The 17,113-nt window shown below is 34.7% G+C and overlaps 2 protein-coding genes across 10 annotated transcripts in view; one reads left to right on the top strand and one right to left on the bottom strand.

Annotated features, from left to right (window-relative positions):
• Positions 1-1,584, bottom strand: part of LOC130049150 (uncharacterized) — a 51,986-nt gene extending 50,402 nt beyond the window's left edge. Inside the window, exon 1 of one of the 4 annotated variants that reach the window (XM_056146355.1) lies at positions 1,369-1,584. The gene's annotated coding sequence lies outside the window, so the exon portion shown is untranslated. The remainder of the gene's footprint in view (positions 1-1,368) is intronic. The other 3 variants (XM_056146358.1, XM_056146356.1, XM_056146357.1) reach the window with 3 other exon arrangements.
• Positions 1-17,113, top strand: part of LOC130049153 (multiple epidermal growth factor-like domains protein 10) — a 31,610-nt gene that overhangs the window by 7,717 nt on the left and 6,780 nt on the right. For 2 of the 6 annotated variants that reach the window (XR_008797658.1, XM_056146361.1), the window contains exons 1-7: positions 5,442-7,802; positions 8,849-8,941; positions 12,222-12,452; positions 13,055-13,306; positions 13,434-13,571; positions 13,688-13,825; positions 14,650-14,790. Coding sequence is in view for 5 of the 6 variants with exons in the window: in XM_056146361.1 (XP_056002336.1) it covers positions 8,887-8,941; positions 12,222-12,452; positions 13,055-13,306; positions 13,434-13,571; positions 13,688-13,825; positions 14,650-14,790 (955 nt within the window). In the remaining variant the exon portion in view is untranslated. The other 4 variants (XM_056146362.1, XM_056146360.1, XM_056146363.1 and 1 more) reach the window with 4 other exon arrangements.

Below are 17,113 nucleotides of genomic sequence, written 5' to 3'. Positions count from 1 at the left end.
TTGCGAGGCCGTGACATGAGCTGGGTTCGAACTCATGGTTTTCAGATCATGAAGGGAACGGGAAAACCCTAATTACATACATAAATATTGCATTATAGATACGTGTTTGCAGCAATACTTAACACGCTTTTTTTCCATATGGACAAGGTACAAAAATATAAACACCTAGCTCATCGAACCCACAGATAAACATACACAATATTTCATTTTATAACGTAATCTACACTGTAGTCCTACTTGCAACGGAATCGAAAGTCATGCTTTTGTTAAAAAATTAAGTATATCTAAATATATGTTGAACACAAAGTTATTTTATAGAACATATTTTCCACAAAAAAAAATGATTGCAAAGAATATACGCCGATCCTAAAAAAAAAGAAATATAATTAAAAAGAATAAAATAAGAACAGTAAAAAAGACCTGAATTGGTACAAATGAATGCTGTAATATATATTTTTTAAAATTAGTTTTGAAAGCATTACACGAACTCGTGCTTCCTTTCTTTATATTGGGCTTGTATTCCGTGATGGACACATGGACAGGAAAAAGGACAAGTAAAAAAAGAATATAAATTACTGTAAATAACTACATGTATAAAATCATTTTGTATAATATGAAGTTTAGATAACTTGCTTTATCATATCCGTCATCCTAGTAATATTTGGAACGAGAACATATAGGTTTTGAATAGAAGATAGTTTTATACTAGAGTGGTACAGGCAAGATTGATTGATTGTCTGTTTTACATCCCATCGAAATCTTATGTTCTCGCATACTGAAACATCACCAATCTCACAGGTTTAAACCTATGCTTAGCGCTTAAGGTCGTATAAGTCAGGTTTAAACGTGAATCATGTGTTCTGCAATTTGCACATAGTATGATAGCAGTGTAAACTATTCCTGCATATTTTATGCATGCATTATTTCGTGTTTTCAAATTTCCTTTCTGCAATGTATTCAGTATATATCGGTTCGATATCCGCATAAGATATTTCCATGAAAAAACGATTAATCTAAAAAGTAAAGACAATCAAGCTCATTTGAGAGTCTATTACCCCGACATATTCTACTGGAAAACATTGACCATGAATGACCCGCGGGAACGCCGAATATAACTAGCTGATGATAATAGTTTATATTATAAGAGGGTCAAATAAGTCAATATTATTCTATATATTGTAGTGAATTTCATAGCAATTAAGTAAGGCAATATTTCTGGATCATAATCAGCACCGAAAAATGTTTTGAATTAGCAAAGTTTATATCCCTACTATTATTTATGCTAGCCTATTATACAGATATTGTATGTATACGAAATTAAATATCTTTTCAAGGAAATCTGAAGTAAATCGCAACTCAGAATCTTACCTGTCCACAAAGTTCTCTTGTCAAAACAGGCAAATCTACACCTCCGAGGTAAATTGCTGCGTGCCCTTGTGGGGAAGAAATAGCTTGTCTGGACAAAACGCTTTATCCTGTGCACTGTATTTGGCGTTAAGTATAAAATTACTATTTTCTGCGATTTAAATCTCCTTAAGTGGAATATTTTGAATTACCAGATCAATTGACTCGAGAAACTGTATTGATTATGTTTATGCTTCGTGTCATAAGTGATTTAAACGATTTTCGGAAAATGCTGTTTTGAATAAATGGTATGCAAGGCTATTGATGAGAAGTTTCGTATCAAACTAAGGAGGTTCAAGGACAAACGAAGGTTACGTTGAGGATCAGTACTTTGAATAATTCATGGACATGCTGTGTAGATATAAGATAGGAATACGGATGCTACCTTCTGTATTATTAGAAGGAGTGGTTATAATAAATGTAAATCAGCATAAAACATGTATTTAAGACTTTCTCATTTTGCTTTGATATCCGAGTCCTTATCAATTCCTTAAAAGTAATGGAGGTGAAACTGGGAGGTCCATTGGTACATGGATATTGCCTAGTTTTAATTTAGATATAATGTAGTGATATTGTGATTCAATCGCTCTTTTATCCTAAAATGTATTATCCAGTAGTAAAAAAATGGTAATAACTGATATCTACCTAGACCTAAGTATTATTTTGAGCGATACAAATTATGTGACAAGATTAGTTTCAAATTCATTAACTGACACATTCATATAGATATCAATGAAAGTACTGATAGTACTAAAAGACAGTGGTCTGGGTTGAGGAAAGCTTAACTAAGGTGAACTTCAAACAGTAAAAATATAGTAATTGCCTGAATGAGGAATTAATAATGGAATTTCATTGTGTCAGAATGATATTTAATGATGGTAAAAGAGTTCCAAGATAGTGTATTCAATCCAAAAGAAGAAACTTGTACACATAGCTTAAAATTAAATGAAAATAATGCCTTGTATATGCTCAAAAGACATGTAATTCATATTCAGTCACCGTTTTTCTTGACATTATAAAGGATATTTCATAATTTTGAGAATGATCACCTTGTAAAATGGAGAATAGCATTTTGAAATGCCCATATAATTTTAGCATGCTGTGGCAATCAAAATTTAAATAATTATGTAACCCAGAAGAGGCATAGACAGGTTAAAGGAATACACTTTTGTTTCATGATCTAATTACCTGTTTAGTAGCATGGAATGGACAAATGTATCATTCATCACGTGTGAAAATATTCTTACAAAGATTTTTAATCTGCAGATTGTTCTCGCCCTCTGTCATGTTATTCCAAACTGAATTATAATAAATTCGTGAAGTTCTCAAACTATATCTCAAATATACCTCATATGTTTGAAATAGTTCTCAAAGTTTGATTAATGCCATACACTATAATATTTCTCGTATATTATAATTGCATTACTCACAAGAATATTGGACATATTGCAAATATATATGGAGTAAACTCAATCAGAATATAGGCTCCCGTGGGGTAAGAATAGGTCCTCCGTACCCCTTGCGTGTCGTTAGAGGCGACTAAATGGGGCGGTCCTTCGGATGAAACCACAAAAACCGAGATCCCATGTCATAGCAGGAGGGGCATTATCTTCTGACAAATTGATTCATCGATTTATCAAAAGTCCTAACCAAGCTTGCCAAATCCTGCACAATCAATCACTTTATCCATTTTGTAGGTTTTACAAGGACTGTTGGTGACATTAATGAATTCATACACAAACTATTGTCCGCAATGTCAATGCCTATGTAAATAGACACCATTTTTATAACATTAATATTCAAGTTCTGTAAATCACTATTTTAGGATTTCACTTCCGCTCTTACTCGGAGTTGAACTCAGGACCCGCGGAACTAAATATCCTTGTGACGTGTGACCATCCCGCAAGGTAACCTCGCAGCTTTCAATGGCGATATAATTCTCACCTCGCTGTCACACGGTACACGGTCATTAAGGATGGAAATGTGTTACAGTTATTTGACATAAATTTAATTTTGATGCACCAGATGCGCATTTCGACAAATAATGTCTCTTCAGTGATGGTCAACCGAAATGTTTGAAATCCGAAATAACAATGAAATTTTAGATCATTTCGGTTGAGCATCACTGAAGCGACATTATTTGTGGAAATGCACATGCAAGGTGAAGATAACGGACAGTGACCAATCTCACAACTCCTACAAGCAATACAAAATAGATAGCCGGGCAAACACGGACCCCTGGACACACCAAAGGTGGGATCAGGTGCCTAGGAGGAGTAAGCATCTCCTGTTGACCGGTCACACCCGCTGTGAGCCCCATATCCTGATCAGGTAAACGGAGTTATCCACAGTCATCTGGTGGATCAAAATTGGCACCGTATAAGTTTTACATAGTAGACATACCCCCGTTAATTCTGCCTGTATCTTCCAAGTAGTCTACGAACAGCTTCACCCTTCGTCTACATATCCTGAAAAAAAACAACAACAACAACATAGAAATATATTGTACAGTTGTGAATTAACATATTTTAGAATGCATTTTTCAAAGTATTTTTTTTTTGTTCCTGTCATTTAAATTGTATGGCACTGTATTGTAATTATTTTTGTGGACGTTTGTGGAACCCCATCCACCCCAATAAAAACCGCATACACATTTTGTGTAGCAGTTATGATTCTATAACGCGGGTATGGTAAGGCAGGTTATGCTCCATTTGTGCACGTGAATTGCATAATTTTTCAAATCTGTCCTACACAGAGAAAGGGAACTACTAACTTTTAAAAACTATTCTGGTTGTTCAACAACATGACAAAAATGTGCTTCTGTATGATTCATTGAATGACTGTTATTTATAAATAGATCAAGGGTGTATCTCAATAGAAAATGTAAAAGTAGCACACAACCCAATGATTTAAATATTGGTCTAACAGGCGATAATGACGGTAAAACACCCACAGTATATCCGAATTACTGATGGAGTCCTACCACTTTCAGTAGGTAGTGATTGTTACACATTTCAACACGAAACCATCGAGGTCGTGTTTTACATTTTGCACTGATACTATGCAGTTTTCTTAACAGAAAATTATATCAGTAATTGCCGTGTACATTAGTCAATGTCCTTTCACACGGTGTATCTAAAGTCTCTAAAAGTATGAGGTGTAGTGTGCTACTTTTGTAGTTTTATTTCAGTGTGTGATAGTGGGAAATCGGAACGAATACTAAATGAAATGTTTCCCCTTGAAACGAATTTGTTAATCAATAAGAGCGACATCCTTTCATAACATCAATAAATTCTCAGCGTTTCACATATACATTTATGTATCCCATGTCATATATTTCAAATGTTCCCCATTTTGTCAATAATTGCATGACACACATTCACAAATTTCTTGCATGTGTCAACGTCACTCGATGTATAGTCATGACGTCATCAGTCTTCTTTCATCCTGATCAGACAGCAGTATAACATTCCATATTTCTTTGGATCTCATTAGCTGCATGGTTTATTTCATGCATAGATCAAACTTGCATAAAAATAAAATCAGAATTTAATATATACTTAGTGATATACTTATTTCAAGTGTGGCCTCACATTGTTTCGTGGATTTCATCCCAGTAAAACTTTTCATAATCTGCCTTAACGTACCCCCAAATCTACTTATTTCAATTCTGACGTCACATTGTTTCGCAGATTTTATCCCAGTAAAGATTTCCGTAACCTGATTTAAGGTACCCGCTAATCTGACAAATGTACCCTGGATAGTCATTGTGGATATGAAATCAAGTATTCGTATAATGCATTTATAGAAATTTACATAGCATCCCACTTTGCAAAATCTAGACTGAGTATGTGTTCATGAATAGAATATTTCTAGAATAATAAGCTGTAGAAAATATCCCATAACATCAGGACACTTCAAACGGTATATTGATAGAAGGAAATAAAACCGGTTTTCAATTCAGTCAACCACAAAAAAACTTCCCGGCTGTTCTGACAACAATGCATCATTTGTGTTTAAATCTGACTGCCTTAAGGTAAGAATACAAAATGGCATACATGCTAGAAAACATAATTTCAATTTGAGATACAAAGTATTCAATACGATTTGTATATATCACTGTTCTTGCTGGATATGATTCTGAAGTTCGAAACACGAAAGTCAACCACCCACACTTATGTTGCTATCTGCCTCATAGATGTATGCCTTGTCAATCGTCTAATCACCATTATTTATTAATTCGTACGTCTCATCAAATAAAGAAAGAAACGATTGCCTCACAATTATTGATATAATCTTAACAAATACCATTTAGCATATGTTTGACCTCATATACCAGTTGAAATGTTCATAAAATACATCTTTCGGAAACTGTGAGTTGTATATTGTTTAATATCTTGTTCGATTATTTTTCACTCATATGGAGACGTTGTAAATACCCATGAGAGGCTGGAAAACGTTGGCTTATGCTTGTCGCTTATGAACTTTAAGCAGGCGGGTGTCTTTATCGTGCCACACCTGCTGCGGCACACGACCTCATTTAGTGCGGTTTTATCCGAAGGATCGACCCCCATTTAGTCACCTCTTACGATAAACAAGGGGTACTGAGGAGCTATTCTAATTCTATTCCCAATCTGTTACATACCTGACTAATTCAAAATCAAAAGCAAATTCAAATTGTCTCGTAAAATCAAAGGGAAATACATAGCCACAACAAACAAGGAACAATAAAGAATATAGATTGCTGTGTTCATTGTTCCATTAGTTTCGTGTCACTTTTAGTGGCAAACCGCAGATATTTTATACCAGTTGATGATTACGAAACAAGGGTTGTATACATCTAACCCCTCATCTAATAATATATAAATAATTCCTCAGTGTACCCCTTGCAATGACTTGTGAAATGACGTATAGTTTAAGATCAAGGATTCGACATTACCCGTACGATCGATATTACCGTGGTGCTTAATCTCGGTTGAGATTCCGCTCGTCAGGGTATCTGGACTGACGATTTCATCGAAACTCAAAACAGTCCAACATAATTCATATCTGAATTTTTACATTCATATTCGGTCGATTCTAGTTCGGAGACGAGCACTGTAGAATACAGCTAAAAAAAAAACACTGAAGAGTGACAATCAGAGTAAAATAGACTGTATGAAAAAATATGACGGTATAAGATGACAAATATGCATGCATTTCAGAATGCATGTAAACATTAATCGACACGTTATTTATCAGTTACCGACTGGGAAATCGAGAAGTGTCATTCGTACTTACACAATCAATACCTTATCAGATATAAAACGTGCGCACTAATTAATGAAGCGGAAAAGCGAACACAAATGCAAATAACATAAGGAAATGTTATTTAAACTGAAATATAAAAAAACATGCACGGATCAGCGTATCCTAATGAATACCCAATTTGCCATTTAAAATCCACTCCCATAACAAAGCACACAAAAACATGGAACACTGGTAGAAACAGACGGAAATTATGCTGAACAGCGAAAAGAAGGAAAACTCGACCTCGCTCGGAAACTCAGCTTCATATCATAACAAGATAATACTCAGCTTAATATACAGAATAAATACAGCAATGACCTACATGGAAAGTTCAAGGAATGAAATCGGTACAGAGTCTACAGGGAATGCGGACGGCTGTATTCAGATGAAATCGCTATTAGCTAAAACATTTTGCTGATGCAGGATGGGAATATATTTGATGTCCTCGCCCTGACAACCAGAAAACAAAAAATCTGCTATTCCTGCAAAAATAAAAAAAACAACAACCCCAAAACCAGACAATAAAAATGGAAATACACCGACGGTCGCTGGCAGCAAACGTGCACTGAAAAGATCAATTAACAAGTTAAAAAGGAACCAAATTGTGGAAACCATTGGTGGTTTTTTATTTATTTATTTTTTTCATTTTTTTTAGACAACAGTAAGATAATCCAATATTTACAGCTTACCCAATTATGGCCAAAGCGAGGTGTTAAATAGAACACGATGTAGACATTATGTTTCTTTCTCATGTACCCCCAAAATTATTTCGTTTGATATCATTACCATGTGACGTATGGTGTCAATTGACTCCTCTTCTGTGCATTCGTCGTTTCAGTACATTTTGTATTTTACATTCCAGTGAGGATCCGGGTTACAATTATTTTAGTTCCTTAGTAAACCTTGTTTGACGTAAAAGGCGACTAAATGGAGCGGTTCGTCACACGATACTGCAAAAAACCGAGGTCCCGATAAAGATTTCCACAACTCGTCCCTGGATTTATTAACATGCCAGACTCCTGCTTCCCTGAATGGGATACCAATAGTCAGCCACCCTTACGTAGACGAGTATAACTTTGGAGAAGCATTTCTGAGTTTATTGGCACAATGTATTGATAATTTATAAGTATTAGATATCTTCTAAAATGCTGTTGTATCTGTATGTTCGACTAATAGTGATGCAGATTATATCGTGGTAGGCTACTAACAAACAAGTTAATGTTAAGCGTTGTCAACAGTCTCGATTAAAGTTAGCATTTCCATAAATTATATGGTAATTATAACGATCTAGTTCGTCAATACAACCTATCATTGGGTAAAATGCTGTCTGACGTGTTTTATACTGATTGTTAGGCCATTCTTAGCACACTGATTTTAACTACGGATATCTCCGTTTACCTGTTCCAGATATATGGCCCACTATGGGTGTGACTGGTCCACAGCAGATGCTTACTCCTCCTAAACACCCGATTCCACCTCTGATATATCCAGGGATGATTGTATACCCAATTCTCTATATTACATACCGATTTTGGCCGTTCTTGGCGCATGGATTTGACTGCGGATAATTTCGTTTACCTGACCAAGACATTAAGCCCATGGCGAGTGTGACCGGTCAACAGTGGATGCCAGTGTGCATGCGTTTTTAGATTGAGTGTTGATTTAGTGTTAGTTTTTGGTCTTCTAATCATCTTATGTAAATAATTTCGTTTGTCTCGATGAAAGGATGGGTTCTCTCGAAAACATTATCAATCTAATCGTTCTCGTTATTGTTAATGTTAGTGGGTTTTTTTTTAATTCTTATGTATCACGTACCTTGTATCCAGGTTGTGAATTCGTCACGGACAGGTATCAGGTGTTGGTGGGGATGTGCAGATTTGCAAGTGCACTTTATGTTCATAGCCAGTGATTGTCAATAATTAACAACGGTTATAGATTTCAAAACCCCTTTATCAGATGGGCGAAGCACATTTCGGCTTTTAATAAATGATTTATTATTCCCATCGTCAAGTTTGCAAATTGAACGTCACTGCTATGAATCCATGTTAATTGACAGTTTCATATTTTTGCAATTACTTCGAGGATGCTACACATCAATTGTATCGTTAATACTTTAAATATTTCTAAATTATCTATGTATGCACTGTATTTTCAGAATAAAGGAATTAATTTTTCCGGCTGAAAAATACTGCGATGATGCTTCTCATTTTCCAGTGTATTTTGTTTGTAATACAAACAGCAGCATATGGTAAAATATTTATCTCCAGCATTTCATCTCACATCTTCTCTATCTCTCTAACACACACATACTCTCTCTCTCTCTCTCTCTCTCTCTCTCTCTCTCTCTCTCTCTCTCTCTGTGTGTGTGTCTCTCATTCTGTCGGTCTTTCTCTCTCTTTCTCTCTCTCTTTCTCTCTCTCTCTCTCTCTCTCTCTCTCTCTCTCTCTCTCTCTCTCTCTCTCTCTCTCATCCCTTCCCAAAAATAGTTATTGTCCAAAAGACATTTGATTTAAAATATAGTATCACCAATTCGACAAAACAGGATTGGGATCCGTTTCAAAACTGAGATAATCTTCTACTTTAAATGATATACAATGTATGGCACATTTACCGGTCAACAGGGGATGCTTACTCCTCCTAGGCACCTGATCCAACCTCTGGTGTGTCCAGAGGTCCGTGTTTGCCCAACTATCTATTTTGTATTGATTATAGGAGTTATGAGATTGATCACTGTTCCTTATGTTCACCTTCCATGACATACAATGTATAAGTGATTATTTAAATTGTCATAAGTGTGAGGAGAGACAGGAAGCTTGATAACGCTTGATTGCATGTTAGTATTAGGCAAATTGAAAACGACGAGTATCACGTGTATACTTCTGAACAGTGGCATAAAAGCTGAAAATATCTCTCTCCACAGATGCATCACCTTACAATAACAAATGAACATACTTAAAGTTTGCATCATGAAATATATTGTATTTATTACCAACAAAAATAAATGCTAGGTGTTTTTGAAGACCACATTCTCAATTTGGACAATGAATGATATTGCATCTATACTAGTCATGATTCAAAATACAAAAATTCCCTAATTTCGTATGAATTATAGTTGGAAGTCCCCCCCCCCCCCCGCACCAAAATAATGGGTACCTTCTTGTTGCAATGAAAAGTTATTTTTCAAACTACTAATTGATGCTGTTTCCCTCATTGGGCTACTTATAGAATTCCATCAACAGGCAGATAAGGTATATGCATCGATAATTAAACTAATATTTCTAATATCAAATGTGACATTTTTATCGTTTGGAACTCTATTTTACTGATAAACTGAATAATTTTGAATCATATAAAAGGTTACGAGAATACCCCTATCACGTCTTTTGTTGAGTGCATGGTTGATACCCTGTTTCTGTGTACACATAATTTCTTGGAGCTATTATAGGAAGATCCGGAATAATTATTGATGATGTTATTTGCACTTGTTTTAATTTGTCAGCATATTTCACAGTACAATCAGGCCTGTGTTGAAGTGAATATTTTAGTTGTTGTCTTATAAAAGCTATATATAATGTAGAAAAGTGGTTTCGTGTTATAGAAAACTTATAGGATATATCATATATTTCCAAAGTATACAAAATTATATATAGCAATTCTAATACATTGTTCGCCGATAATTAGTTATGGAGTTAAATATAAATCCCGATTGTCAAAGATTTCGTTCATTAGCCAGGTAGTGTCGTGGTACATTGACGTCACATACCATCTTCTTGGATTAGCTGATTGTTAATACGTGTTAAATATATTCTTTTATAAAACTAACCTTCTATCACCATGGACAGCATGTATTTCGATGATGACTTGTCAAACCGTGTATGTGCATAAAAACGTTGCAAATATCCCAAAATATAGCCAGGAAAGCGGGAATAAAATCAGCAACTGTGAGTAAACGTTTACATTTATCGCTGTCTAGACAATAATTGGTACGGTTATTCTATTAAACATCGGTAATTTTGGCGTTGTTAATATGAGAAGCTGTGCAATTATTGTTTATGTTTTGATAAGAAAAATTGCAATGAATGTCGTTGACAACTATGTCTACTAGCATGGATGAATTTCGAAAGGAAAGACCGTTGAAATCTCAGTAGCAATAGTAAATCTGTCAGTATTTTGCTTCCATATAAAAACTGATCATACGCAGAACAGGATCTTGCATATCGAATCAACGAAGGGACACAAACATCATTTCCTGGTAATGATGGAATATTGTTGAATAATTATCAGAAGTTGACGATAGAGAAGCTGAAAGCACTCTGTCTTACAAATCAGTTTGTAGTTTTCTGTCCACACCAATGTTTCATAAAAAGAATATGAGAAGGTATGACGCAGATGTTGAAGACTTTGTGGTGTATTTTACATCGAGTTCACTGGGATATATCGAATCGACATGTGGATGAAAATGGTTATCGTTAAGATATAAAACGGCATCGATATATGTATAAATATGGGTTAAAAATTTTTTTTTACATTATTTTTAACATTTTGTGACAGGAAAAATCTTTTAATAATGCTTTATTAACTGCGGATACTGAAAAGCTATTCAGAAGTTAATTTTCCTTAATGACTAATTCAGTGAAAAGTGAAGAGAACGAACAGTGATCAATCTCATGAATCCTATAAGCAATACAAAATAGAGTTGGGCAAGCACGTACCCTTGGATATATCAGAGGTGGGAGCAGGTGCCTAGGAGGAGTGAGCATCCATTGTGAGGTTTTTAACCAATTAACATAAGGAATATAAGATTGGTGTTCTCTATATTCATACCAATGTATAATAAACCTGATATCTTACACTCCGTGTTTCTCCTGCTATGAATTTTGCATTCTTTATAAGAGTTAGTGTATAACATATATTGTCTGCGACTGGAAATTTTTGCGATATGATCCGTAAATTATAGCAAATTATGTTCTGCATTTAAGATTTCTGCAGTTGCAATATACATATAAGTTTTTGTATCTATATTCATATATATATATATATATATATATATATATATATATATATATATATATATATATTTCTAACTACAAACCCCCAGGAAATATCCTTTATACAGTGTGAGATTAATGCGGTTGATTATTTTCACATCTCCATGTCACTCAGATATATGCAATACATTGCAGAACATTTAACTTGATCTATTTCTATACGCACTGCTTATTAACAGTCAATTAATCTGTTATGTAAGACAATATCTTAAGTATATGTAACAATTATTTCAAGGGGAAAGAAACCCTGCCTACATGTTGTATGTATACCAAAATTATATTCGTAATATATAATATGATGTCATCTATTAGCCACACATTGTTTACAATACATATCTTATATGTACAATATGTATACTGCTTTTAGTATTGGTAACATTTAAATTCCGCAAATAGTGCCAGAGTAAATCAAACATTTGTCAAATCATATTGAAAAAGCCTTTAAAATGTTTCTTTGTTGTTTTGTTTTTTTTTTGGTAGAAAACTTGGCAATCAGGAAACCAGCATGGCAGCAACATGACTGGCCTTATACACCCAATGACTGGGGAGCAGCGAAAGCGGTGGATGGACGGTACACTAACCGTTCAGCATCGGCAAACCAATGTACTATTTCATCCCTGGGACAAACAACAGCGACGTGGAGAGTGGACCTTGGGAGTGCGCTCAGCATCAGTCACATTGACATCTACTATAGGACGGATAGTATTCCGAGTACGTGTTCAGTATACAAAGCTTGTTCACTTGAGGTTTTAACTGCAAGTATTTGTAAGCTATAAACAGCGGGATTTCAAAGATAAAGGTTAAAATGAATGTCACGTGATTCTGTGTTAATCTATTAAACACCCACTATGCTTCTTTGGATAATCGCTTTCCTGCTGTCGATCCACATAGTGTATGCTTGTATGTTTTCATTGCATCACGCTATGTCATATTTTGATACAGGATAGAGAGTTTATGATCGCTCCTTTATGTCGTACTTTTGTAATTACAATTTGAAAATCAGTCACATTGAAATAACCCTTCTATCTATTATTATCGTAATTACTCGCTCCCCACCTACGTGTTTATTTAACATTTGGAAAGTTGTAATTATAGTTTCTGGACAGATCGACAGCTAATATGCAGAAGAGTTACGTTGTTGTAAATATCTAGGTTCCGTAGAACATCCACATATAAACTGGGATATCAAATCCACGTATGAATGAAAATTCATATTCTAAATAAATACAAATTCATCAATGTACATGTATATAATAATTTCAATGCAAAATCATTGATTATTTGAACTTAATAACTGTATTATATCTATGTAGGCCCTGGTGCGTTTTATGGTCGATTTGCTGGATTTTTCCTCTATGTATCCAACACCACGTCAAAGGATGACGGCCATCTTTGTTTCCATGAAATACAGAATGTGAACGGTACACCAGTAGAGAACCAGACAATAAGCTGTTCTGTTCATGGACGTTATGTGATATACTACAACGAGCGAAGGCTGGGTGTTACCTATCCTGATTATTACTGGCACGAAGCATACAATGAACTGTGTGAAGTGGAAGTTTATGGTGAGTTTCAAACATTCTATAGATGTGGCATTCGTGAGTTTCATTATGATTTGTGTTGAAGAAGAATTGATTTTAGAATATATTTCCTGAACTAGAGCGGTTTTTTTTTTTTTTTTTTGATACGAAGGATGTGCTGACTCAAAGTATTATGGAGAGAATTGTGATAAATTATGCCCTGACAAATGTCAAGGAAAACGATGTGACGTCATCACCGGTCGCTGTCTAGGATGTACACCGGGATATCAAGGTCCTGACTGTAATCAAGGTGTGTGTGTATATCTGTTTTTTGGTGTGTTTTTTTTTTTTTTGTTGCATTGGGTTATATTTCTTAATACACTTTTTACCATAATCTGGTTACAAATACCATGGGTATTTGTTCAGAATGTGATGTACAGACATATGGATCCGAGTGTTCTCTGCCATGTGGTAACTGTAGTGATGGAGGGGTTTGTCACCATGTCAGCGGCACGTGTCCTAGGGGATGTGATGAAGGAGTATACGGGGAAAAATGCCAGACACGTGAGTTTCCATAGATTCTTCTAGCAAAACATATTATTGTATAGAGGAGTAGTTCGTGAATGCGTCATGCTGTAGTTGATTTATATGCAAGGTGAAGATAACGAACAGTGATCAATCTCATAACTCCTACAAGCAATACAAAATAGATAGTTGGGCAATTACGGACCCCTGGACACACCAGAGGTGGGATCAGGTGCCTAGGAGGAGTAAGCATCCCCTGTTGTATTTAATCTGTGAAGTAATCATGAGCATTGCTGTTTCGAAAAACAAATATACAAATTATTCAAATCTACTTTCATAGTAGAGACATCAATAGCTCAAGTAAGACTTGTCGTGGATACTTTGGAGCAATGTGGATTACCCTCGTTTAATTGTCCAAGTTACAGGTTTCACGGTGGGTATGAACGGTCAACAGGGGATGCTAACTCCCTTTAAACACCTGATACAACCTAACGTCTGGGATATACCCACGTTAATACTGTGGTATTGTCCAGCACAGTTGTCTGCATCGCGTCTTCTCAACATAGAATACTCAATGAACACAATAACACTGTCTGGATTCAACCTGAATTAAATGTTAACAGAAAGGGAATCAAAGAGTTGTGTTTTGCAGCTCCAAAATAAAACGGCTGAAATAAAAAAAAAGTGTTTTCCTGGTCATGGATGATCTCGCATATATTTAGAATGAATGTATTCGCAAATTCCCATGTTTCAAGAAATATCTCCATATTCAAACAACTGTCAACTCTATAGAAATCTGCTAAAGTTTAAGATGTTTAATTGACAAACTCATTGTTGTACAATTTATCTTTTACATGAAATAGAATGTCAGCCTGGCTTTTATGGGAAAAATTGTGGACACAGATGCAGTGAGAACTGTAACGTGACAAACCGCTGTAACAGATTTACAGGGGAGTGTGGCGGGGGCTGTGAACCGGGATGGACGTTGCCAACATGTCAGCACGGTAACTAGGAAATCTAGTTTTAAAACGATAGTTCTAGTTAGTGTTTGTACAATATCCTTCATTGGGAAAAAGTGAAACATATACAGTTGAACGATTGCTTGGCTTTTAAGTAGCGGATATGTCTCTAATACAGAAAAAAATTTATTCTGAAGGCTTGATTTAGTCCTGCAGTTACGTTTGTAAACTTTTAAATAACCTCCAAAGTCATCCAACCTTCAGCCAACCTTAAGATAGAAAGTTCGTAGACGGAGATTATGTTTTTGACAGAGTTTCCCTGCAGAAAAGCATGGAAGTTGTATTATTTTTGTTTTCATTCTGTCTAAAGGAAGGGGTCACATGGGTAATTGAAAATGATTTTTTTTAAACGTTTACATTGGCTGTAATTGATAGTAATTGAAACATTAAGAAAGTAGCACATACGGTTCCCCACAGTAATTATTATGCTACTGTTGTCATAAAAATATTATCAAACTTTCGTAATAATTGGTATAGATGTTTCTGATTGTGTTTAGAATTGATACAAAGAATGAGTGCTATTAATTTTACATCTAATGCAATCTAAGACATTACATAATATGGTTTACATCACGATCTCCATTTGAACTAGTAGCACGACTGCTTGTGAGCAGTTTAGCTCTTTTCAGAAGCCAATTATTCACCACAGCAGGCATACGTTCGGCCCCTTGCAAATAAATGGCCAATTATTCTTTTAGATTTATATATGTTAGTAGCAATGTTTCTTGAAAATACCTATATTGGATTTGCAGGATTACTATCATCAATGGAGATATGAGCAATGTAGTTAATATCCTTCAATAGAATAATCATTTTTAAACTCACCATTAAAACTGTAGATCATGAAGGGATGATCAATAATGAATTTATTCCACTTAGAATAACAACAATGTTGCTTTAAATATGTATTTAGTATTTTTCTGTTTGAAATTAACTATATTCATGCTCCTGTAAATGTATGCCAAATACAATATTTTCATTTCTGAAAGATGAACTTCTATGACATTAATGTATAATATCGTTGCATATAATGAATGACTCTCTGCATATGATAAAACCATTAACAGATGTAATGTTACATGAAAAGGGAATGTAATGACACAGTATATTTGACAGAATAGCAAAGCGGCAAAGATGAATCGGGTAGTGAAACTACTGAAAGAGCCAAATAATGCCAAATAACATTAAACATCTCTTTGTGAAATACGCATAAGAAGTAAAGATAACGAACAGTGATCAATCTCAAAAATCCCATAAGCAATACAAAATAGATAATCAGGCAAATAAATTAGAATAATATCGTAATTCAAAAACTGACTTCCATTGCGAACAATGCATGCATTTTAAACCATACTTGATAGATATCATCATTTATTATCTTAATATATTAGGGACAAGTTTATTCACATGCAAGTTCAGTTAACATCATAAATTGCTGTTTGTAGCGCAAATACTGTATAAATCAAACATAGATACATAGATATATTGCTGAACATCATCGATTACTCATAATATGGAATTAAGACAGGTCCAGTGAATTTGAGGTGTCCACAGGTTTGTGGACTGACTTAGAACCCCCACCTCAATTTTACAGCGATTTGATATGTATTGTTAGGCGCCTGTTTGCTCTTCAGACATTTGCATCACTCCTTTCCATCGGATACATCCTTTTTAATGTGAATAATTGGTTTTTTATCTTCAATAATAAAATGATCAACAAAAAATGCGCATTGGTATTACTACTGCTATTTTCAATCTACACACAATTGGTCTCCTACTTTCTGGTAACAGGCAAATAACTCTTATCATCCATGTAAGACTGTGTATTCCACTGGATTTCTTGTTAACTAACGATCTCGAAGTATACAATGTGTATGTTTAGCCATATATATTTTATATATATATATATATATATATATATATTAATAATGATAAAAGTAAGTTTCCACTTATAAAATTTATGTATTGTGTATAGTGTGCTTAGGTGAGAACAAAAATATTGATTTCTTTCTCAAAACATCGTATTCAAGTAATCCTCATTTCCTCTGCTTAAGGCTGCTCTTGTATATTATCATATCATTGATATTATATATCTAGTCTATTAAACTAATTAGATTGATTAAATCAGTTTAAAATGCTGTATTGTGCATCAGTACTATATACATTCCACGAGATATATAAGATTTTATATTCTGAATATCACAAATATTAGATACACGTGTTGCAAGGCTGTAAAGTACTCATTATACGCTTCATGACCCTTGTCCCTAATCTTTTTGTCTTCATCATGACTTTTGTTTAAAACCGT

Source organism: Ostrea edulis, chromosome 8 (assembly GCF_947568905.1).
Source record: "Ostrea edulis chromosome 8, xbOstEdul1.1, whole genome shotgun sequence".
NCBI lineage: Eukaryota > Metazoa > Mollusca > Bivalvia > Ostreida > Ostreidae > Ostrea > Ostrea edulis.
The sequence above is the reverse complement of the archived record's forward strand: the minus strand, read 5'-3'. Positions and strand labels throughout refer to the sequence as shown.